The sequence below is a fragment of the Phocoena sinus genome, chromosome 15, assembly GCF_008692025.1.
Source record: "Phocoena sinus isolate mPhoSin1 chromosome 15, mPhoSin1.pri, whole genome shotgun sequence".
Lineage (NCBI taxonomy): Eukaryota > Metazoa > Chordata > Mammalia > Artiodactyla > Phocoenidae > Phocoena > Phocoena sinus.
Window position 1 is genome coordinate 74520303 of NC_045777.1, and position 23913 is coordinate 74544215.

Genomic DNA, 23913 nt, shown 5'->3' on the forward strand with positions numbered 1-23913 from the left:
GTTGCTTTACAACTTTGTGTTAGTTTCTGCTGTACAGCTAAGTGAATCAGCTATGTGTATACATATATCCCCTCCCTCTTAGACCTCCCTCCCATATGTCAATTCCAATCTCCCAATTCATCCCACCCCGCTTCCCCCACTGTGTCCACATGTCCGTTCTCTACATCTGCGTCTCTGTTCCTGTCCTGCAAATAGGTTCCTCTGTACCATTTTTCTAGATTCCACATATATGCGTTAATATACGATATTTGTTTTTCTCTTTCTGACTTACTTCCCTCTGTATGACAGACTCTAGGTCCATCCACGTCTCTACCAATGACCCAATTTCGTTCCTTTTCATGGCTGAGTAATTGTATATATGGCAGGCTGTACGTTCTTGTTTGTTATCTGCATGGCTGGATTATAAACCTGCCTTATAACTAACCAAGGGCGGTGCCCCAGGCCTCTGCAGAAATGTCAGTATCTCAAGTTGCCGATGCACAAACCCCGCCCAGTGCCTGTTGGATGTGACCATTTGAAAGCTCTGCTTTCCCTGCTGTTCAAAGCTGGATCCCACACTGGATGCAAAAGCCCAGACTCCCGGGACTGAGGGAGGGTTCATAATGTTAGCTACCCATGAACTACATATTTGGTGAAAAGATTAGTCCAGCTGAAATTGACAAAGTTCGCCAAGAATCTCTCAGCCTCACTCTGACCAATTTGGCTGTGCCATGAAGTGCTTCCTTTAGGTGAAAGGTGAAAATTCTCCACTTAATAAGGAAAGAAAAAAATCATATGTGGAGGTTCCTAAGATCGGCAGTGAGAACGAATCTTCTATCTGTGAAACCGTGAGGAAGGAAAAAGAAATCCGAGCTAGATTTCTGCCACACGTCAAACTGCAGAAGTTACGGCCACAGTGTGTGACAAGTGCTTAGTTAAGATGGAAAGGGCATTACATTTGTACAATAAGCAATACTGAGAGAGAGAGAGAGACCACATTCACACAACTTTTATTACAGTGTATTGTTCTATGTTATCACTATTGTTGTTAATCTCTTACTGTGCCTAATTTATGAATTACACTTTGTCATAGCTATGTATGTATAGGAAAAACAGTATATATATAGGACTTGGTACTATTGTAGGATCGTGGCTGCCTAGCCAAGACAGTGAACCATTTCACCAGGCGGCAAAGATGAATTCTGTCCATGATAAAGCTGTCGTCAAGGGAACATAGGTTGTTTCTCTCTTAGTTACAACCAGCAGCATTAAAGCTTCAAGGAGGGGCCCTGACTTAAGGTGCAAGGTAGATTTTTTTTTTTTTTTTTTTTTTTTTTTTGCGGTAAGCGGGCCTCTCACCACCGTGGCCTCTCCCGTTGCGGAGCACAGGCTCCGGACGTGCAGGCTCAGCGGCCATGGCTCACGGGACCAGCCGCTCCGCGGCATGTGGGATCTTCCCGGACCAGGACACGAACCCGTGTCCCCTGCATCGGCAGGCGGACTCTCAACCACTGCGCCACCAGGGACGCCCAAGTGCAAGGTAGATTTTAACAGGCAGTTAATCTTGTTTTCAGAGTTCCAGAGGGCCGGACAGTGGGAAGAAGTTACTGATATTCAGACCTTATTTGGTTCACTGTCAGAAAGAGGGTTTCTGCCCTAGAACTAGCTGTCTCTAGAGTTTATCAAGCCGATAGTGGACTGGTGGATGGGCATCCAGTGGGAGAGCGGATTAGATGGTATTTTGACCCTGGAGTAACAGGAACCCCCGACCATTTATTAAGGATGATGATCGCTGGCGAGCCGGACAGTTTCCAGGGTCCCGGAACAAGCGGCAGCATCAGTGAAGCCTGTCTGGCTCTCTCACTTCCTCATCTTGGCTTTTTGTGTTTGGACAGTGTTGGGGGCCCACATCAATAAGCAGCAGAAGAAGTGAAGCTGGGAGCCACACTTGCAAGACCTACCCATTGGCTGGAGCCTCTTTGGGGAAAGAACACTGGAATCTGCTAACACGCCAAGAACCCCATTTATACCGATAGGCAAAGACCCCATCTCATGACTGCCCCGGCTCCAGGGGTGGGGAGGCCCAGTATATTGTTTCTGTTTTCTTTATTCAGATATAAGCTTTAAAGGGCAAATACCATGATTCTCATCATTCATCATGGTGCCTTGCAATTGCTCAATGTTTTAGGTCCTCCTTCTTTTGCTCCCTCCCTCCCTCCCTCCATTTCTCTCCCTTCCTTCCTTCCTTCCTTCCTTCCTTGCTTCCAGGAAGTCTTAAAAAGCAAACCACAGAATAGGTGTCCAAATATATTTGTTGAACTGGACTGAAGTAAACCTCTGGAGTTCGAGGCCCGCCACCTGTCCTATATGTAGGTCCTGGAAACTTGCCTAAGTGAGAAAGCAGAGTAGCCGCGAGACCCAGGGATTTGTGCTTCGGGCGAGAGGAAGGGGCAGCTGATTAGGAGCTGGGGATCTGCCGGCCCACCTCCTCCTCTGGAGCTCAAATCCAAACAAGAGGCTGGCATGTTCGCAATGAGTGGGGATTGAGAACCTGCTTCTGGCCCCTTGGCCTTTCCAGGCTTCGTGGACCACCTGGTTCCGTGTGCAGGCTCCGAGCTCCTCCCCAGTCCATCCCTGCTCTTCTCAGAGCAGCCCTTGAAAGCAAAGTGGAAGGAGGAGAGATTGCATACAAATCAGGAACAACCGATCACCGGACAGCCCAGTGGTGTGCGGGTCACCGGCTCTGCCCAGGCCTGACTTCTGCCCTTTGTGAAACAGGGATCCTTTCTGAGAATAGTGGAAGAAATATCAGAGGAAAAACACGTGGCTTCAGAAACCCAAGTCAAAGGGTTTGGAATTGTGGCTTACGATGACGACGTCTGGCCCGAACTCACCTTTCTCTGTCCTTTCGGTTTCTTCTTCTATAGCCCCCAGAATCAGTATAAAGAACACATTTGAGAAATAAAACATTCCAAGGCGTCAGCTTTGATGGCTTGGACATCGATCGGGAATACCATCTGTGATTTTTTTTTTTTTTTTTGCCATATGAATTGAGGGGGAAAAAATGAAAGAGAAGGAAACGGCCACCAGACAGGAGAGTGGGAAGCGCCTATGTGACGGGACCGCATGGATGGAGGGAGATGCACAAAGGTTGTCAGAACTCAAGCCCGATGCCTGGAGCCTGCTGCCTGAGCTATGCAGAGGTATGGGTCTCTGGAACTTCCAAATTCCCCTAAAGCTCTGAGACCCTAGGCTTCCCCAGGGCCCTGCTCGTCTTTTCTCTCCTCCCTCTCTGGCTGCAGTTAATTCTTCTTCTGTGCTTTGGCCGCTGGCCTGCCACCCCCAAGCCTTTAGGTCGCCTGGGATGCTGTGGGGCAATGAGGATGACGACCCAGATGCTGGCCTCAGGCTCTGGCCTTTGGGAGGAACCAGTGCTGGTATGAACAGACAGCCCAGGCTTCCTGGATGCTGCAAGCAAGGGCCAGAGCCAGGATTTGCAGCACACATGCTGTGCCGGGAGGCTGAGAGGCCCCCATGGCCCTAAACCAGCACCTCATCCCCATCACGTAAACAGGCAAACCCAGACATCCTGCCTGCTGCCTTGTGGCCCTGAAGAAAAGCAACACTTCTCTCTTGAAAACTCCAGGGCTCTTCCTGCTGTGTGTATGCTAGGGGTGCAGCCTTAGGAATAGAAATGAGCCCAAAGCGCAGTGAACAAGTCAGAGGGTGGGGCTCCAACTCCATCGGGGGGACGTGAGTTTGGATGTTGGGGAACACAGAGCAGGTCTTGCGGCGTCTCTGGTCCGAGGCCATTTCGGTCCATTTCCCAGAGGATGAAGGATCCCACAGGGGCCCACTGAGTACCTCAGGGGGATTTGGGCTCAAAGCCTCAGCTAACGGTAAAATGGAATATTTGTCTTCTTTGAGCTTCTACCTTCAGAACCGCACAGGAGGAGAATGGCTCAGTCTGGGCAGGACCGCTCCTCAAAGCACCGCCTTGAAATGCTACCCAAGGCCCCCTTGACCCCGCGGGGGACCGGCAGACCCTTGGCTCTTTCGGCTTAATAGTTACCCTGAGGATCTGATGTTTAAGTATGATGAACCCCTCCTCACCAAACAGCAGAATTTTCCATCTGTGCTCACGCACCCCGATTCTCAAAGAGCCCCCCCCAAATGGCAGCTGACACGCATGTCTGTGGGTTGGGTTACACCGAACAAGCCGGGTCTTCTTGGCTTCCTGGAAGGGAAGAGACTTGGGGCTGTCAATGCCCAGGGGACTTCAGCCCATTTCCTTCCAGGCTCATTTCCAGGGCAGAAGGCCTGCCGTCTTTTTGGATTTCGCTTCTCCATGAATAGAAGGGGCAGCTGCTTCCACTATGGGCTCTCTGGTCTCGAGAGATGGGAGTGGCGGCCAGCAGCACGAAGAGGTGGGTCAGGACGCTTGGCCAGGTCACCCACGGCCCTCCTCTGCGTCACAGCTTTCTGCACCTACCTGACCCTTCTAATCTGGGGTCAACAGGGGGTTAGCAAGCAGGTGTCCAACGTCAAGTTCTGTCCTGCTTTGGGGGAAGGCGAGAGCAAGGGCAGGCTGGCCGTGTCCCCACCCCACGAATGAACGCTCTTTGCCTTCAATAAACCAGAAGCCCTTGCCACGTCCCAGGAAGTGCCTCCCGGCCCGGGCTCTGGAAGAATCAAAAAGCCAAAAAGGCTGAGCTGGGAAGTGCTCATATGTATTTATTTCACAAAGGGGGAAAGGATCACCAGTAAGATGCCACCAAATGAGACACTGTGAACCCCAAACTGGGCAGGTATGGGGTTTGGTTCTGGGCAGGGCTTGGCCGGACAGCATGAGGGAGACAGATGGGAACTGGCAGAAGGACAGCCTTCCATCTGGGGCGCCATCCCTGTCACATCCTACTGGCCAGCCCGCCCCCCGCAAGCTTCTCAGCATCCTTGACCTGATCTGGGCTGGCAGTAATGCGACAAGTCCAAGGCCACACCTCTACGTCTGCCCTACCGTGCACTCAGACGCACACGCCCAGACACACGCGCCATGAACGCACGCACGCACGGGCAGCAGCACACTCGCCCCACCAGGCACACACCCTCATACGCATGCACACTTGTCCATATATTAACTCTGATTTATAAGTGCACCCTAACCAGAGGGCAATCAGAAAGAATATTACTCTTCAGAGGGGACTCGACTGCCTTCTTCCCAGTCAGCTGGCCGAGCACAGGGAGACACGAGAGCATCCTCCAGGGTCCTGGCCCCCTATGCTGTGCTGACGTCAGTCCTTAAGCTCCAGATGGGGGCTGATTGCTGCCCCCGCTGCGGTAGCCACTGTGAGTCCGGGCTCCCCGGCCCCTGGGCAGGCAGAGCAGAATGGGCCCGGCTCCAGCCTGGGGGCCCTCACAGCTGAGACCACCGCATGTGCTCTCTGCCTCCCTGCTGACAACATACATGGAAGAGCTGGTCCAGGCACATAGGATCCTAGTGCCCAGGTGACCGTGGAAGCATCAGCTCCTTCCAGGTCATCTCGGGGGTGGAGTCCAGAAAAGTCCAAGGCCACCTGCTGGAAAGGTTTGGGGGCTGGCGATCTTGGGCTGTGAACAGGTGTCTGGGCAGAAGCAACCCGGGGGACACTGGGTCTCAGGGCCTCGCTGCCTCCTCAGAGGCACTTCGTTGAGGGCTCAGGTGGAATTCAGAAGCTGCTGCTGCTGCTACGAGAGCTGAGAAAAAGGAGGGGCCCCCGCCTGTCCCAGTCCTGCAAGTGGATGGGAAGAAGGACAGGAGGAGATGTGATGCGTCACTCCTCGGCACCAGGTCCGTATCCAGGCTGCAGAATACGCGGCTCCTGTGCTCCCAGAGAAGGGTCAGGGAGCTCTGCCAGGGTGCATGAGCCTCGGGCAGCTGGGTGCCTGGTGGAGAGGCAGTGTCTCCATCTGGGCCCCAGGCTGCCCTGGAGAAGCCCCGGGAGGCCCATTGAGCACCTGCCGACTCCTTGCTCTTTCTCTCCCAGCGTGGCTGGTCCAGAGGACGCAGACCCTGTCCCGAGGGCCAGGCTCCGAGGGCCCCAGCTCCTTCCACTACTTGATGAAGTTCTTAATCGTCCACCTCTGTCCCGTGCAGCCGCGGAGGATGAGGTCGATGCCAGCCAGGCCTCGGTTCTCCACCTCCAGGCAGCGCCCTGTGCCCTTGTTCATGACGGCGCCATTCTGGGCGCACGTGGGGGTGAGAGGGAGAAGAGACAGACAGACAGAGAGGTGGAGACGGAAAGACAGAGACAGAGACGGGAACAGAGAGACAGGAACAAAGAGACAGAGAGAGACAGAGACAAGGATGGAGAGACAGAGAGATAGACAGAGACAGACAGAGAAAGATATAGAGAATGAGAAACAGAGAGATAGAGACAGATATAAAGAGACAGGGAGAGACAGAGATACAGAGACAGGGAGAGGGGGAGGGAGGGACAGGGAGAAGGAGGGGGAGAGAGAGAGAGAGAGAGAGAGAGAGAGAGAGACTTAACCACCACAGTGCCCGGCACATGGCCCCTCTTGGGGAACAATCCCACCAAAATTCTGTGCACAGGGGGAAGGGATCGTTGGGCCTTTGGACCTTCTCTGGAAACCCTAAAGTCAGAAAATAAATAAGCTTCACCAAGTCTGAGTGGCTGAACCAGGTGAAAGCACTGGTAGGGGACGGTGTCAGGATGCGGGACTGCCCTGGATAGTCTCAATCTGACTTTCTCCATCCCTCTGGCATTTAGAAGATTCCAGAGAAGTCACCCCGAACTCCCTCTCGAGATGTATCAGAGCCCAGCCTAGCGCTGCTGCAGGGATCCTGTTTCACAGGGAAAGGCCCCAGTGATTCCACCTGAACCTGTGCAGCAGTCCATGTGCCTAGCCTTAAGCCGGGAGACCTTGGGTTGCACTTTGCTGGCTGCCCTTCCCGGGGGCGCTCGCGGCATCCTCATGTGCTCTGGGCTGCCAGGCCTGTCTGTGGAGCACTTACCTGGATGAAGTTCCAGCGCTTGTATAGGCTGCTCTTGACCTTGTCGCAGTCCAGGAGCTGGGGCAGACGACTCTTGGAGTTGTCCACCAGGCAGCGGGTGTCAGGGAGGAGCGTGGTGGTCCCCAGGGCTCCCAGGTGCAGGAAGCCCTCCTTGGTGTAGCGGGCCAGCTGGGGAGAGAGCAGAGCGGCAGGGCCACGGGAGGTAGAGGTGAGACCACGAGGGACACATGGGTCACCCAGGACTTTGTCCATGCTGCAGTCCCGGCCACCTTCACAGGCCTGTCACACACACACCCAACTCACAGGGGCACCCCGTCCAGGAAGCCCACAGCTTGCTAAGCCTGGATACAGATTCCCTGGGCCACTCCCTGATTTCCTTCTAAGCGTGTCCTCGGTCAACGTTTCAGGAGTCTGGCCTTCTGTTCAACAACGCAGGGAGCAGGAATAAGTGAAAATGCGGGACATCCGATTTCTAAAGCTTGGCTCTGCTTCCAGCTGGCTGGGCCACCTTGAACAAGTCAACTAACCTCTCTGAGCGTCCATTTCCTCCTCATTTGTAAACTGGGATTAATTAAATCTACCCTGCTGCAAAAGGGCTCAAAGAGTCAGTTCACCGAAGAAGCAACAGGCATATGAAAAAGCATTCAACCTCCTAGGTATTAAAATAAATCAAAACAATGAGACACCACGTTTTTAAAAAAAGAGATTATTTGTGTTTTGTCAAGGTGAGCCTAACATGGGCTGGAGAGAGGGTAAATTACTACAACCTTTCAAAAAGGAATTGCAAAATATAAGCAGTGTGCTTTTAAAATGTTTCTTTCCTTTGACCCAATAAATCTACTTTAAAAAATCTTGGGAGGGCTTCCCTGGTGGCGCAGTGGTTGGGAGTCCGCCTGCCAATGCAGGGGACGCGGGTTCGTGCCCTGGTCCGGGAAGATCCCACATGCCGCGGAGCGGCTGGGCCCGTGAGCCATGGCCCCTGAGCCTGCGCATCCGGAGCCTGTGCTCCGCAACGGGAGAGGCCACAACAGTGAGAGGCTCGCGCACCGCAAAAAAAAAAAAAAAAAAAAAAAAAAAAATCTTGGGAATTCCCTGGTGGTCCTGTGGTTAGGACTCCACACTTTCACTGCCAAGGGTGCAGGTTCAGTCCCTGGTGGAGGAACTAAGATCCCTTCGTAAGCCATGAGGTGCGGCCAAAGAAAAGAAAAATGAAAAAAAAAAAATCTATCCCAAGAAAATAATTACAACTGTGAACAACAGTTTATGTAGAGGGGTGGGGAGGAGGAGGAATTGGATGAGGGCAGCTAAAAGGTACACACTTCCACTTATAAATAAGTACTAGGGATGTAATGTACAGCATGGTAAATATAATTAACACTGGTGTATGTTATATAAGAAAGTTAAAGACAGTAAATCCTAAGAATTCTCATCACAAGAAAAAGAATTTCTTTCTGTTTAACTTTGTATCCAGGAGAGATGATGGATGTTCACTAAACTTACTGTGATTATCATTTCATGATGTATGGAAGTCAAATCATTACGCTGTACACCTTAAACTTATAGAGTGCCGCGTGTCAATTATATCAATATAACTGGAAGAAAAAAGTTTATGTACAGGGTATTTATTGCAATGTTATTTCTAATGATGAAAAGGCAGAAACACCCTAAATGTGCAACCCCGTCCTGGTACTTGCTCCGTGTACTGCAACAAATGCTAGGTAGCATTGGGTAGATTCCCAAAACGGCCACATCTTTCTATGCGCCCTGGGCAATATGACTTGGCTGTAATTTCTATTAGGAAGTGGAGTCTGTTTCCTCATCCTTGAATACTGGTTGGCTTTGTGACTTGCTTTGGCCCACAGAATGTAGCAGAAAGGGGGATGCGACCGTTGCTGCCTATATCCACCCTCCTGGAACCCTACCGCCACCGTGGCAGTAAGGCCAGGATGGCCTCCTAAAGGATGATAGCCACGTGGTCCAAACAACCAGCCAGTCAACCACGAGACAAGCGGATGAGGTCATCGTAGATCAGGCGGCCCTCAGCCGAGCTGCTGGCTGATGGGAGATGCGTGAATGAGTCCAACCCAAATCATCTGAGCCTGGTCCAGATCACAGAACCATCCAGATGACCCATAGACTTGTAAACAATAATAAATAAATAAATAAATACATATTGTTTTATGCCACTAAGTTTTGGGGTCGTTGTTACGCAGCAAAAGCTATCTGATACACAGATGACATTGCCTGACACTCCTTCTCACAACTAGTTGTGAGTCCATACTAGTTTGGCGCCTTGGCCTCTCCTGACTGCCCATGTTGTTTAAAGCCCTGTATTCCAACTTTTGAACAAATACGTTCACCTGTCTTTCACACTCCTTTGGGGCAGGGATCGTGTCCAATTTATTTCATTCTTCCTAGAATACAATCACAGACCAAGGGCTCCGAACATGTTTGTGAACGAGCACATTACAAATGTGATCAACATCATCATTTACAAAATGCAGCCACAGCTATTCCTTTAAACTCCACAAACATGTTTTGAAGAGTCCTCTCTGTGCCCAGGCTGGGGACAGGCACTGAGAATACAAGGATGGGGCTGTATTCCCACTGAGATGATTCCAGGGCAGGTTGGCGAGAGGCAAGCACAATCTCTTCACGTTGATTCTCATGATCCTATGAGGTGGCTGGGGCAGGAGTGATGATCATTATTAACATACAACGATGCCTAATCCATTACAAAATAATATTACCAGCCAGCACCTATTGGAGGCATACTCTGCCCCATTTCTAAGCATGGTACAGAGAATAAATGATGTAATGTCTACAATAACCTGTGAGGTAGGTGCTATTAACCTTCCCATTTCAAAGAAGAGGAAACAGGCATGAAGACATCTGGTCACCTGGCCGGGTCCTGGCTTTTATCCTTGGGTCCCCAGAGATTCGATGGTTGGAAGCCTTGGCCCAGCAGCTGAGCAGCAGAGGGACCTCGTCTCAGATATCCTGGGTTCCTGAAAGCCTGGGCATTTCTTGCCAGGAATGGAGCAGAAAAGTAGCTCCGCCCCGGGACACAAGTGCCGCATCAGGGGATAAGATGCTCCGCAGGGGCTCTCTCTTCTGGTGAAAGCTGTCAGAAACCCTCTGTTCTGATCCCCAAAGGGAGCCTGCCTGATCCCCTCAGGAACAAGTGACAGGAGTTTATTAAATGCCCTTGAGAGAGAGATGTGGTTAACATGTGTTTTAAACCCAAATTAGTTCCAAATCAGAATAACTGTTAGAGGCAAAATGGTAAAAAAAAAAAAAATCAGAAGCCCTGCCCCATCCCTCCTTCAACAATGTCTCTCTGAATGTGTTTAAATTCACCAAATGCAAAGTGATGAATGACAGCAAGCTGCCTTTATGTTCAGGGGAAAGATATACACAGCTGCTTATTGAAATTATGAATCAATCTATTACCCAGCAGGCACGTGAGCGGTGCTAAGAACATTAATTAACTGAGCGTATCTGTGACCCAGATGTTTAAAGAGTGAAGCTAAGTGGCACTGGGAGTTAGAAGCTCTCCCTTCTGAAGTCTTTTAGGACATGAACACAATAAGACCCAGACTTCCGGGACCTGCAAAAGGCCACATATCCAGCCCCAGGTGAGGAGGGCCCTGCGGGATTTCTTTTCTGGGGGAAGGTGGTTTCTCACACCAGGAACCCGTACAAGGAGGCCACATGCATGGGCTCTGCTGGCCTGGCCAAGGGGCCAGGGTCAGGGGAAAGGTGGTGAGTGCTGAGACCTGACATCTACCAGGTCCCCCAGTTTCCCCAGTCCTGGATTGAGAGCCCATCTAGTCCAGCCCCACCACACCCCACTCCCTAGTACTCCTTCTGTAAGGACCTCCGCTTCCCATCCTCTGCATGTCCAACTTGCTTTCCTGCCTCCAGGGCTTTGCTTCAGCTGTTTCCCTGCCTGGAAATGTTAGTTACTGGGCTCCTTCTAGAACTTTCTGGCTTCAACTCTCCTAGAGCTTAACGCAATTCTCTCCATTCCACAACGTCTCCTTTCATTCTTCCAGCCCCCAGTTACCTCCTCTCCAGTCTTTGGGACGACATGGATCCATATTCTCTGGTGCCTCCCTTCAAGGCATGGAAGAGTCCCATCTCCTCTGGACCATGCTGTGTGCCCATTCACCAGGGGATGGACGTTTGGACTGTTTCCACTTTGGGGTTATTATAAATTATGCTGTTATGAACAGTCCTGTATAAGTTTTTATGTGAACGTCAATTCTCTTGTTTATACGGTTGACCCTTGAACAACACAGGTTTGAACAAGGCAGGTCCACTTACACATGGATTGTTTTCAAGAAATATGTACTACGTGATTCTCCGTTGGTTCAATCTGCAGATTCAGAAGCACAGATAAGAAGGGCCAATTTCTCATCTATTTCCTCCTAACATCCCAGCTAAGACTCTTCTGGGAACTGAACTGCTGCACTAGGCTTGTAAACTGGTCCCCCTTCCAGCCCTTCACAATTTCCATGTGGTCTTCCCAATGTTGCAAATTCAGATTCTATCATTCCCTGCCTCAACCTTCAATGGCTCCCAATGCCCACGGATTTATGAATAAACTTGTAACCATGATCTTCTACTATAGGTCCCCAACTCACCTTTTGTTTGAACTCTTTGATTCTCGGCAGAGAATGACAGATGACTTGCAGTTTCTTAAAAAGAGCCAACAGTCTTTCCTGAATAAATTAGAGCCCCACCCTCCCCCTCCCCCATCTCGCTTCGTTCCACAAAGCCACCCCACCATGTGCTCTATTTCAGCTTACATACTTGTGTCATATTAACATGTGTTTCCCTGTTACAGATTTTTGTCATTGTCGTTTTAGTATCGCAGCATCCTATCCATCGTTATATATAGCTCAAGGACCAAGAAAAGTATCTCGCAAAGAGCAAAAGCTCCATAAACGTCTTTTGAATTGAATGGGATTATTCCAGATTTGGCTGCTGGGCCCCTGAGAAATAAATGTCATTATCCACAACCCGAATGCATTAGGAAAAAACCCTCTGAGCTCAAATACAGTTAATTCTCATTTAGGAGGAAAAGGAATTTTCTATTAGAAATGATCTAAGGGGCATGTAAAACTATTAACCCACATTTACCAGCCTTGAGGGAAAACTCAAATATGCACGTTATAGCCAAGTAAACAAAAACCAGCCAGATAATTGTGGAATAACTCTGGAACACAGCAAAATCTATCAGACTGTCAATAAAAACATGGCTTGCAATGGCTTTCATATTAAGGGTCTTTCTTACCACTTTAAAATCAGGCCTAGTGAGGGTAGAAAACCATTGCTAAATGAAAAATGCAGTTTATCCAGCTTCTAGCCAGGAGACAGAGAGATGGGTTCTGTTGATTCAAAACTGCTTTGGGGTGAATTTATTTGTTTGTTTCATGGCTGAAGCCACAAGAGTGGTTTCTGGTGACTACGTGTACATGTGTACATTTTAAAAAACAAATAGACTTTCTCCATCACTGTCCAGGGCATGCCAGAACTCCAACTGAATACAGAAAAAAAATATTTCCAACTATATCTCAGAGTGGATGCATAGTGGCTGCCTGGGAGCCGGGGTGGAGCAAAGGAGCAGAAGGAATCTCTCGGGTGCGGGGGGTGGGCAGGAATGGAAATGTTCTGTAGTTTGATTGAGCAGGGAGTTCCACAGGTGTGTACCCCCGCCAGAACTCCTCAAATTGTACACTTTAAACACATGCAGTTTATCGTACCCACCTTATACTTCAATAAAGTTGATTTAAAAATCTATCTGGGAGCCTGGAAGGCATGCTATGGAACCAGATACAGTTCCTGCAGAGAGAGCCAGCTCCTGGGGGGTGGGATGGTCCCCAGTACCTCTCTCCTCAATCTTCTCCCATCCACCATTATGACCCACCATGCTGGATCCAAGCACGGTATTTCCAGAAAATGCACTTGCTACTTGGAATGAATGGGGAGACATATTTGTGCTATAAAACCTTAGGTTGATTTTCCTGCAGACGGGTCCAGGAGTGGATGGATTGGGGCAGTGTCCCTGGAGGTACGGGAATGGCAGGGTCTGGACCACACAGCTTTGTGGCGAGAGCTGGGGGCCTCTGGGAGAGGAGTCCTGAGGGTGGGGAAGCACCAGGACGAGGGTCGGAAGAGGCAAGTGGGACAGGGGATGGGTGAGCAGTGTAGTCCTGTCCTACTTCCCAAGGACCAGGAGCAAATTCCTAAGCATGCCTGCCAACCTCACCCTCAATGCTAAATGGGCCAGAGGAGCAAAGACTCTGCTTTTCGATGAGACAGACGCTATTTTTCAGTAAGCAGATGCGTGTCTTTCTTGTCTCTGTCTGTGAACTAGGAAGGTAGGATTATATCCTGGTACGGTATGGAAATGCTGGTAAACATTTTTTTCCCTTTTCAGCTGATCTTAGTTAAATCTGTCTCACCTTCTCATTCTGCCAATTCAAACAGCAGCCTGGCTTTGTGCCGTGTCATCAAAGGAGAGAGCGTATCATATGGTTAAGGACTCAGACTCTGGAGCCTGTTTAAGAAATCCAAGCTCTGCCACTAACTAATTTTAGGACCCTGGGCCAGTTACTTTGTCTTCTGGAAGTCTGTTTCCTCATCTTCAGAATGGGGCTAATTTTAGGATTTATCTCATGGGGTAGTTATGGAACCAAACAAATTAGTGAGAAGAGGATGCCGTGTATAGTAAACCCTGTGTGTTTGTTACCCTTCTTTCCCCAGACCTCACACACCAGTGGAGAACTGGGGCCTTGTTCCTGCTTCACTACAGATTCCTCTTCCTCCCTCTCGGCTCCCGTGTGGGCTCCCGGGGCCAGCATCTCCCAGCCCTAGTTCCTTCCCGACACTCAGCCACTCCAGGCTTCCCACTGTCTCTAGAACCATTTGCCCAGGGGAGGCTGCCCCAATGGCTTCGGCAATACCGCTGGGCAGCCCAGGACCCTCAGGCAGCTACCCAGCCCATCAAGCTCCCTTGGGCTGGGTGTGTGCGTTTCTTGGGTTGGACGCCTGACCCCCCATCCCCTACTGCTCTGCTCCTGTCCTTCCCCTCCCCTCCCCCACTTCCCTTCCCTGGTTTGGTCCAGATCCTACATGCCCTTGCCTGGAATGGGCCAGATTCCTGAAAGGGTTGGGCCTTGAATTGGACTCTTGATACTCAGCATCCCCAAAGCCACTGTGTGATCCACGGATGCCTGCCCTGGGGCGTTAGCGCCCATGGCCTCTCTCTTGGACCCTGCCCCTCCTGCAGTGCCTCTGCAGTGGGGGAAGAAGAGCTCAGCCTGTTTTTGCTCCTGGCATGTTCCCTGATGAATCCAGGCAAACCATCAGCTAGAAGCCAGCCTAGATCAGCCTGGACCACCCAAAAATTCAGAGCCTTAACAGAGGAGTTAGACGTAGGCCTGGTTATGACGTCCACACGTGAGAGCGGGTGTGAAGATGCTCTGATATGGAACCAGCCCCAGAGATTTAGGACGAGGTTTCCATCATCACTGAACACCCATCATACTCCGGGCCTTGTCCTGGGGGTGTTCATTCGTTCATTGGCAGGATGTTATTTAACCCATGACAATGACCCTACAAAAGTCAGGGCACGCCCCTCCTTTTTTTTCCCAATGCAGACACTACATTTTTTCCGTCGATTCTAGAAGCCCAAACTCCCACTGGCATGGTGGTTCCTTTCATGCTGCCCATCTCCACCCTCCCAGCTGAGCCCACCAGCGTATCCTGGTGCTTGTTCCAGCCTGAAGCCACCCTGGGCTCACCCCAGGGCCACCACACAGGCTTGGCCAAAGCATCTGGCCCCTTCCCCCTGCCCCAGGAGTTAACCGGCCATTTGTGTGTCCTTCATTCAACATTAAACATTTGTACGTTGCCCACCACGTGCCACGGCCTCTTCACGTTCCACGGAGAGAACACGTCCCCGGACTTCCCTGGGAGGATGCCCTTCCCTGGAATTTGGGGGCTTCAACATTGTAAGCTATGCTAGGTGAGCTAGAAATTGTAGGTCTTGGAGGGTAAACCTGGGCTGGTGGATCAGTTGATTTCCATGTCTCTGTTGAGGTGAATTCATAAATTCCTCTTAGGAAAAAAAAAAAAGCCTACATTTCTGCTCCAATATCCCATAATTCGATGCAGGGGAAATTATAGTTTTACTCAAATTTAGATGATAGACATCTACTTTCTGAGCATTAATTCTCACTGTTCTCTAGATCTTCCACTAATGTTTTAGAAACATAGCTAGTTTCTTTTTGTTTAGTCTTTTATTCCCCTTATTCTGCTTTGAAACATGCTTCCAAGTGCCAGCCCCTCGTAGCCATTTCATCTGTCTTCTCACCTTCCCTCAAAGCCGAGCTTCCGGAAAGTTCTCTGCATCATGTCTCCACCTCCCTTTCTCCCCAGCTCCCAATCCAGTCTGGCTTCCTCTTACCCACGGTTTTTTTTGTTACTGCATTGAACATGCAGTGCAGTCTGGCTACTGGCCCTCTGGGCAGCCGTGTTTGGCTCTGCTCTTCCTTGGTTGGTGTGACACCCACCTTTCTGGTGTCCAGTGCTCTGGCCCCATCACCCACTAAACGTGGAGCCACACTAGGGTCTATCCTAGGACCCCTGGCCCGTTGTCCCCTGGGACGCACCTGGAGCCCCATCGGCCTCTGCCCTCAGCACTGAGCTGGAATGTTCAGCTACCTGGGGAGGACACCACGCTGGGATTCCCAAAGCCCCACCCCCAAACTCACATGGCCCACAACAAAACTCAGCGGTCCACCGTGTGGGTGGAATTCCAGCAAAGTGTCTCATACTTGGCACTCTGGACAACCCTAGCTCCTGAGCCAGGCAGATGGTACAATGAGGACAGTCTAGAACCTTCAGCCACCCACACTTTGGTCTTCCTTTCGCCTAGTCTGATGGAAACCCAGACTCCAGAGGCCCCGCCATCCTCTACCAATGGCCTAAACTCCACGAGCCCTAAACTCTTTAGCGAGAAATAAAATATTGCCTGCCATATTAGTAAACAAAGGATGTTGCAGTCCTCAGCGATTGCAGCCACCTGGACGGTGAGCCCTGAGGGAACTCAGGAAGGAAACAGAGAATACCTGCCAGTCTAGCAGTCATCAAACTGCAGCCACCCCAGACGGTGCAGCCTCAGAATGAGAAAACACAGGATACTGGCCCCAGATAGCAGAGGTGCATATCAAAGGAATGGTGTCACTGAGCCCAGACTCTTGCATCTTCCCATACATAGAAAAGGGCTAAATTCCGTGACTTGAGAAGTCTAGTTTTCTTTTATTTACAGTAACCTTTTCTTCTGACTACCTGGGGTTGTTGTAAAAACTCCTACATATCCTGGGTTCCCCCCACCGTCCTCTTTGGAACAGTTTTCTCAGCGTTTATCTGAGAGGCTGTCTCTCGGTCTCGAAGTTCTAAGAATGTCCGCCGAATAAAACATAACTCTCAACTTTTGGGTTGTGCATTTTGTTTTCAGTCGACATTAGGATCCACCCTTAATTCTGATCGGCCATGTTCTCAGACCCTCTTCATTTCAAACAAGCAGTGTCTTTGAAGATAATCACTCAACAGATACCACTGCTCCAAAGAGAAATCAAAACTCTGAACTGAACGGTCAGGGGACAAGACTGTTCAAACATTTTGTATTTGCTCTTCTGCATCTCATGGTGCTAAGACCACAAAGACCTTTTTACTAGGTGGTTTCACCTTCCCCCTTGCCCTTCAGAAGCAGCAATGTTGTTTCCTTATTAATTCGGTGATATGAAAACCACCTAAGAAAGCAACATATTTCTTTGAAAAAAAAAAAAAAAGAAGGCTGAAAGCAAGCCTCAGAAATGATAATGGTTGTTTGAGGGTGGTAGGATTATAGATGATTTAAATTTGTCTTTTTCAAATTCACCATAATGCTGTCGCACCTTTAGGGAACAAGAAAAAGATTGGCAGTGACTCGCTTTGAATTTAGTAGCTCTGGGCAAGGTAGGAAGGCTCAGTCGCTAATGTGGCCCCCAACCTAGTGTTCCATCTGATTTCATTATTCCAAGCCTAACAGCAACACAAAACCTGCCTGCATCACTTTTCATGTCCGGAGGAAGATTAACTCAGCTTCTAAGGAGATGGAAATTTCCTGGTGGTCCAGTGGTTAGGACTCCGTGTTCTCACTGCTGAGGGCCTGGGCTCGATCCCTGGCTGGGGAACTAGGACCCCACAAGCCCCACAAGCCCCTCGGAGTGGCCCAAACAAACAAACAACACCCAATAATTTCCAAGGAAATGTCAAATTTTAACTAAGAATCTTCACTGGAAAACAACTTATGATTGTAACTCCCGATTTTCTGGAAAGACTAGCTCATCAACCCATCCTGGCGAGACAGAAAAAGTACAGGAATTCCTCCTTAACCTGGAGTCCCCCTTAAGCAAAATCAAATACATGTGTCTGTAGTTCTGTATGCCATTTAGGACATCAAGCATCCCTGTTCCCTGTATGTGGTCTGTGAGATCTACTTTTCAGGGATAATTAGAAAGTGGGAACCAAGGACTGGAAATAGAAAAGCAAAGCAAAGCAGATGGCAGAGAAAGAGGCTTGGGTCTCCCGCTAAGTCTCGGGAAAGTCTCAGGGAGCAGAAAGCAAGTAACCCTGCTCTCCTTCGAGGTCTGCAAGGGTGGGCGTGAGGGATGCCCACATGGGCTAGATGATGGCACAGCCTGGGATGCAGGAGCTAACAGCCCTGAAATAATAAAACCAGAAACATTTTGAATGTTTGGAGAGAAGATGAGTCAGAGGAACAGAAAAAGAGAATCTGCTGTGAAGCATAACGGATTTATAAGTGTCGCACCGGAATGCGGGGCAGGGTTTTTCAAAATATTGCGTGAAAGATGGGAAGTGGAAATATTGCAGCTCAGAACCTCCGAGATGTCACGCTTCAGCACCGGTACTGTCTCTCCTGCTTTCCGTTGTCTCTTTTTTGTGTGTGTAGGTTTCCCAAACGTAAACAGTACCTGCCCTCGCTCCTCCAACCCTGTTTTCCCACTGCGTCTAAGGTGGCTCTGCTTTGACCTCGTGGTGGTTTCCAGGAATCGAGGGATTACAGGGTTTGCTTCTTACCGAATGTGGGAGGCTTGCTCCCAGAATCACGGGCCTGTTTGCTGGGGCAGCGCCATCTTGCCCTGGGTGCTAACCCCTATGTGCTCTCCGTGGCTCCGTCCCCTGAGCCCACCACTTACATGACTTCACCTGGAAGCCAAAGCTACTGGATGTCATTAACTTCTGCATTTTCCGAGTGCCCCCCCACAGGCTAAGCTCTGTCACTCCGTGGGGCACTAGTGCCTTATTGGCAAAATGCATCATTGTGACAAGGTGTTTGGATGATGGATTGCTTAAACGATGAAGCCATCAATGAATAAGTCCAAGATGAGATTACATTTAATTATGGGGTAAAAGAATTCTCATCTGTCATTCTGTTGATGAATTAACTGAGGGAGGGAATGTGAGCTTCTCAGGAAAGAGGGGAGAGGAAGACTAAACGTACTGACTGGAGGACAAACAGGGGAGACCTGTGATACCCTCCCAGGAACCCACTGGACAGGAGAGTTCCTTGGAACAAAGCCTGACTTCTCTCAATTCCTCTCCAAGGTGCACACCTCGTCTTAAGAACATCCTTTACAGCTTGTAGCTCTTTCAAAGAGCGTTCCGTGGAGTCCCCAGGGCCACTGCACTGGAATGCTTGCTGGTCATGCTCTGTCCATGGTGGGGCTGCTGGAAGCTGTGGTCAGTCCACAGCTCGGGAGGGAGGAGCCCACACTGGAATCGGTGATGCTGTATGGGTGGTCCCCATGACCAGTGAAGCTGGTCCTCAGGTTGGATGTGTCGCCCCTACGCATGCTTCAAGTCTTTCTTCCATGCCTTGCTGGGAGCTAGAGAACGTCTGGGGGCTCAAGAATGTGAGACACGTCCCCTCCCACGAATGTACAGCCCAGCATCCAAGACCAGGAGTCACAGGATGGTTTGGAAAGTGGCCTGGCATTACCTGAATCTCAACTTTCAAAGCGGCTGGGGGAGTCACTACTTACCTGATAGGATAAACGTTACCCAAACCAGAAATGGGTTTATTGTCAGCCTTTTGTTCCCTGTCTCAATCCAGCCACGGCACCGGCCCATGAAGCTGCATCACTGGGACCTCGGGCAGCAGCTCGGTCACAGGGACTTGAGAGCACCACGAAATGAAAGAATGATGCCCTGGGCCCAGCCCTGCCTACCTTGTTCTCCCTTCTTGACCTCCGCCCTCAAGGGAAATCAGAATGGGGAAGGTTGACAGGTTGACCAGGTGGGCTGGGAGAGAGAACAGGAAGGGACTGGCAGAGGAGGGCAATCCCACGGCCGATATCCCTGCAGGGAGACCTTAGCTGCTGCACTGAAGGGACCCACAGGGACCTGGGCCCAGGATGGCAAAAGCTGGGAGTGTGTGGGAGAGCCCTGGGCCTCCCAAGACAAGACCTACCGCTCTGAATGGGTTCAAGCCAACACCGAAGGCCGACACTGTGCCCTTGACATCTGTTTCTTTTATGCCTGTGATATAAAATTTATTTTAAAATAATTGTAAGATAAAAAGACAGCCAGTTTAAAGAAAAAGAAATTTAAATAAAACACTGGCTCAGAAAAGAAATGGCTGTTTGTCTAATGCAAATTAGTAACCAGACAAGAGCAAGGCTGGTCACTCACTCGTGATGGAGCAGGCTCTCTGAGTGGCTGGGAACCGTTTCCATCTTGTGGACAAACACATGTTGCAAGGCAGGAAATTACCCTCCTCAGTGCCTATTTTATCTCTGTTTAATTGCTGTTTGATAATAAATTACAACATAGAGTCCATTAATTAAACTAACCATGTCTGTGGAACACCAATTCCTTCTTCTGGGAGTTGCCTTGTTACGGGAGCTTTGATTCAGTTTGTTTGCCCAACAGCACTTTATGAAGTGGTTTAAAAAGATGCCAAGGCACGTGACTGGTGGGGCAACACTCCTAGCCTAGGGGGAGCGGGTTTGGGCAGGAGGGGGAGGAAACCTTGGTGAGCGTGAGGAAGGGCAGCCTGGCAGCTGGAGAGCAGTACCAAGGATTCACTCTAATTCAGAACATGTGGTGGAAGAGAAAAAAACCAAAATGAAACATTAGGTCTACTTTCAAAAAATCAGCTGCTGGAAAACGACCATGGTCCCCACTTACAGGAATTCATCGCAGAGTTGGGGGGCGGGGGAGCAAAGACCAGCCTGATCTGGTTTGCCATTCCATCATCAACTAAATGGAAGGAGAATTCATTTGGAAAAGTTCTGCATGCAGGTGGAATGGGTGAACGATGAATTCTAGATATTTCCCAACAAAGCCCCCTGTACTGGGCTGTGAAGGCCACCAGCTCCCAGCAGGAGAGGAGAACTTGGTGCCCGGCTCCTGTCCTGGCAGGGAGTAGGCAGGTAGTCACCAGGGCAAAGACGCTCCTAACATTTCACTTGTGCTGTCTGGAAGGTAGGCTACCTGGGCATTCCAGCTGGATGGGTTTAGCAGGTGACCAGGTGGGACCTTGAGGAAGGGGATGCAACACGAGTAAAGGCTCTGGACAGAAGGGGTTGGAAGGTCAAGTTCTCAGGGAACTGCCCCAGACCGTTTGGAGATGTGGGCATCACAAGGGTGTCAGACCGGGGTTCTGAACAGTCAGGGTACATGGGGAGGGCAGGGGGCCCTGGGAGGAGGTGGCCGCAGGGCTACGAAAGGCAGATGCAGCAGCCTTCATGTCCTGGCCCTCAGGTTCAGCCAAAAACTTCCTGAGTGGCTTAGAAAACCTTCCCCTGAAACACCCAGGTAAAAAGGCACTGCTTCGAGCCATAGTAGGAAGCCCTCAGGTGTCTGGGAGACATTTATTGGACCATCTTTACTCCTTTTCTCATTCACAGAAGTTGGCTTCATGGGCTGGTTTTTGACTACGCAAATCCCTGCACGTGAGAGTGTCTGCTACCTCACAGTTAATAAGCAATCAGTTCAAATGGGACCTCCTCAGAAGGTCGGACGAGGAAACCTGGGAGTTCAGCGTTCTAAAAGCTACTCCTGGCATTTCCCAAAATGATGCTCACGTACAGCATGGTGGCCCAGAAGTGGGCATCTCCAAGGCTCAGTGTCCAGGCTCCAGCTGCCCTCCTGGCCCAGTACCACCACGTCACCATCTCCTCTCCCAGCCATCCCGCCCGAGACTAGTGGGGGTGGATAACTGGCTTGTCATCTGACCTCTCCCAAGACGCAGCCTCTTAAATGGCTGACACAACCATCTCCTTCAGGCCACAACTCCCCACCTCCATTTCCCCGGCCACCAAGACTTTTAGGGTACTTTACTCCTCCAGACCCTGGGAGGGAAGAACTGGAGAGTCAGTAGGGACTGAAGGTCAGGATGGCTCCAGAGCGCCCATCCCTCTCTGAACTCCTCCAGGACTGGCTGTGCCTGATCTCAACATATCATTAGGGCTTCCCTGGTGGCGCAGTGGTTGAGAGGTCCGCCTGCGATGCAGGGGACACGGGTTCGTGCCCCGGTCCGGGAAGATCCCACATGCCGCGGAGCGGCTGGGCCCATGAGCCAGGGCGCTGAGCCTGCACGTCCGGAGGCCTGTGCTCCGCAACGGGAGAGGCCACAACAGTGAGAGGCCCCACGTACCGCAAAAATAAATAACTAAATAAAATAAACATATCATTACCACACTGCCCCCCACCGCAGCAGCCCAGACGAACCTTCAAGGGCTCCCCCAGTGCCCTCAGGGTCAAGTCTCAAACTCTCCAGGAAAGCATCCTCGCATCACTGGGAACTTGTTAGAAATGCAATATCTCAGCGCCCCCCACTCCCCGCCGACTCAGAAACTCTGAGGTTGGGGCCCAGGAGCTGGTGTTGTCATAAGCCTTCCAGATGATTCTGCTGACGTGTGAGACCCAGTGCCTTGGAACATGTCTTATGAGGTCTTGGAGAGCCGCCTCTCCATCTCTCTTCTGCCTCATCTCAGCACGGCTTTCCCTCTTGTATTCTACGCCCTGGCCAAACTGGGCCACCTCTGCCTCTTAGCACCCAGCATCCCCGACTATCTCGCTCTTCTCACATCTTCTACGCTGTAGGTTTCCTGGTCTTTCCTCCTCTAGTCTAAACCGCTTGAGAGCAGGGGCTGTATCTTATCAACTGCCAAATACGTCATCACCAGTGTCTGCAGTAGGTGCTCAAGACCCATCTGTTGAGGGAAGGAAGAAATGAATGGATGAAGACACCGGGCTCTTCAGTGCATCTTGCCTTTGATGTTAAAGCTCTGTTTCTCCATGGAAGGAAGCAGGTCTAGGCTTCCTGGTCGTTCTTCTACTCCCTGCGGGCACTTTTAGGCAGTGGTAGGGCTCAGGAAATTTTCTGCAATTAAATGGACTGGATTTGAACTTAAAATGCTTGGGCTGTGCTGGAGAGCCTGCTCCAGCACAACCCGAAAGAGCCTGTTCACAGGCACTTGCTCCTCTGTGCCTCAGTTTCCCCATGCTGCCTGCTTGCCTCCTAGAGTGACCGCAAGGAGAAAAGGAGCAAATTCAGCCTGGCGTTACTTGTCCACTTTCAGAGGACACATCACACACTGAAGGGAGCGGAGGGTCTGGATTATGAGAACTACCTGCGGTGATAGGAAAGGAAATACAGCTCTTCTCTTTCCAGATGCTGGCTTAATGGGAAAGCAAAAGTGCTCTGAGCAGAGAGAACCACGAGCCATAAATGCACGCGGGAGTCTGTGTGTATGACCGATGAACGTGAACTTGGCACGTAAGTTGTGTGTCCATAAAACATGAGAGAGATGAAGGGAGCTTACGGGGCATTCTGTCCACTGTCTTCCTTTTATAGATGAACAAACAGAGATTGTGAGTCTGGCTTAGAGCCAACCATCTTGTGCTCCTATGGGATTGAATATGTTTTCCCAGTTTGTAGCTTGCCTTTTATTACTATCGGTTGACATAAAATTGGTTCAAACTTTGATGCATGTCAAGTCTAATGACATTTTTGGATATATTTTCTCCCGGTTCTAGAGGATTTCTGCTAAGCTCTTGGTGCACACACCCATATATGCGCGCGCACACACACACACACACACACATACACACACACACACTGAGGGCTAGCACAAAGCTGTCAAAGGAAACTCATTTACCAGGCTCTATTTTTACTCTGTTGGTTGATTGTTTTGCCCTTTTTGGTTATCTTTGCTATCTCCTGGGAGACCAGAAGACACGTGTGTTCTTTGAAATATTACTGCAAGCACATTTCTCCTTCTCAGTCAGTGCTTGGCACTTGTACCAGCACTTACAGACCAGGCCATGCTTACCACCAAACTGGCGATGGCCTTTCAGAACAGAGATATCAATCAGATTCTCATGAGAGAAGCTGCTAACTCTTTGAAGTTGTAAACAGGCATATTTGGTTATAATTAAACATATGTACACGTGGCATCCATTTGCCCATTAGCAAATGACACAAATTGTATGCAGTCTCCTTTCAGTAGGAAATGTGCCCATTGATCCTCTTAATATCTGTGTTGATGCTACCACTTGTGAATCTTTTCCCTGGTCTCTATAGAGAAACCACCAGAAAGCCTCTCGGTTGCTCAGAACAGGTAACAATTACCAAAGTAGAGGACAGAAGTTCCCAGAAGTCCTTCAAATCCCCTGTAGGTCCGGTGAACTTACTCCCTTCCTGATCAGAGACGGATTCCTACCTGGGGTCCCCAGCCATGGCACGGGTACAGTATTGCTGTGTGGTTCTCCAGCGGCCCCTGGTCCAAGCAGACGTCTTTTGCCTTGCTGTTGCGAAGCTACAGGAAGAG

The 23913-nt window shown here is 50.2% G+C and overlaps 1 protein-coding gene across 1 annotated transcript in view; it reads right to left on the reverse strand.

Moving 5' to 3' along the window:
• Window positions 1-5641: 5641 nt before the first annotated feature.
• GALNT17 (polypeptide N-acetylgalactosaminyltransferase 17) overlaps window positions 5642-23913 on the reverse strand; it is a 453307-nt gene continuing 435035 nt past the window's right edge. The window contains exons 9-11 of the mRNA XM_032605830.1: window positions 23806-23901; window positions 6995-7162; window positions 5642-6198 (exon numbers count right to left, since the gene is read on the reverse strand). Coding sequence (XP_032461721.1) covers window positions 6070-6198; window positions 6995-7162; window positions 23806-23901 — 393 coding nt within the window. The 3' untranslated portion in view covers window positions 5642-6069. The remainder of the gene's footprint in view (window positions 6199-6994; window positions 7163-23805; window positions 23902-23913) is intronic.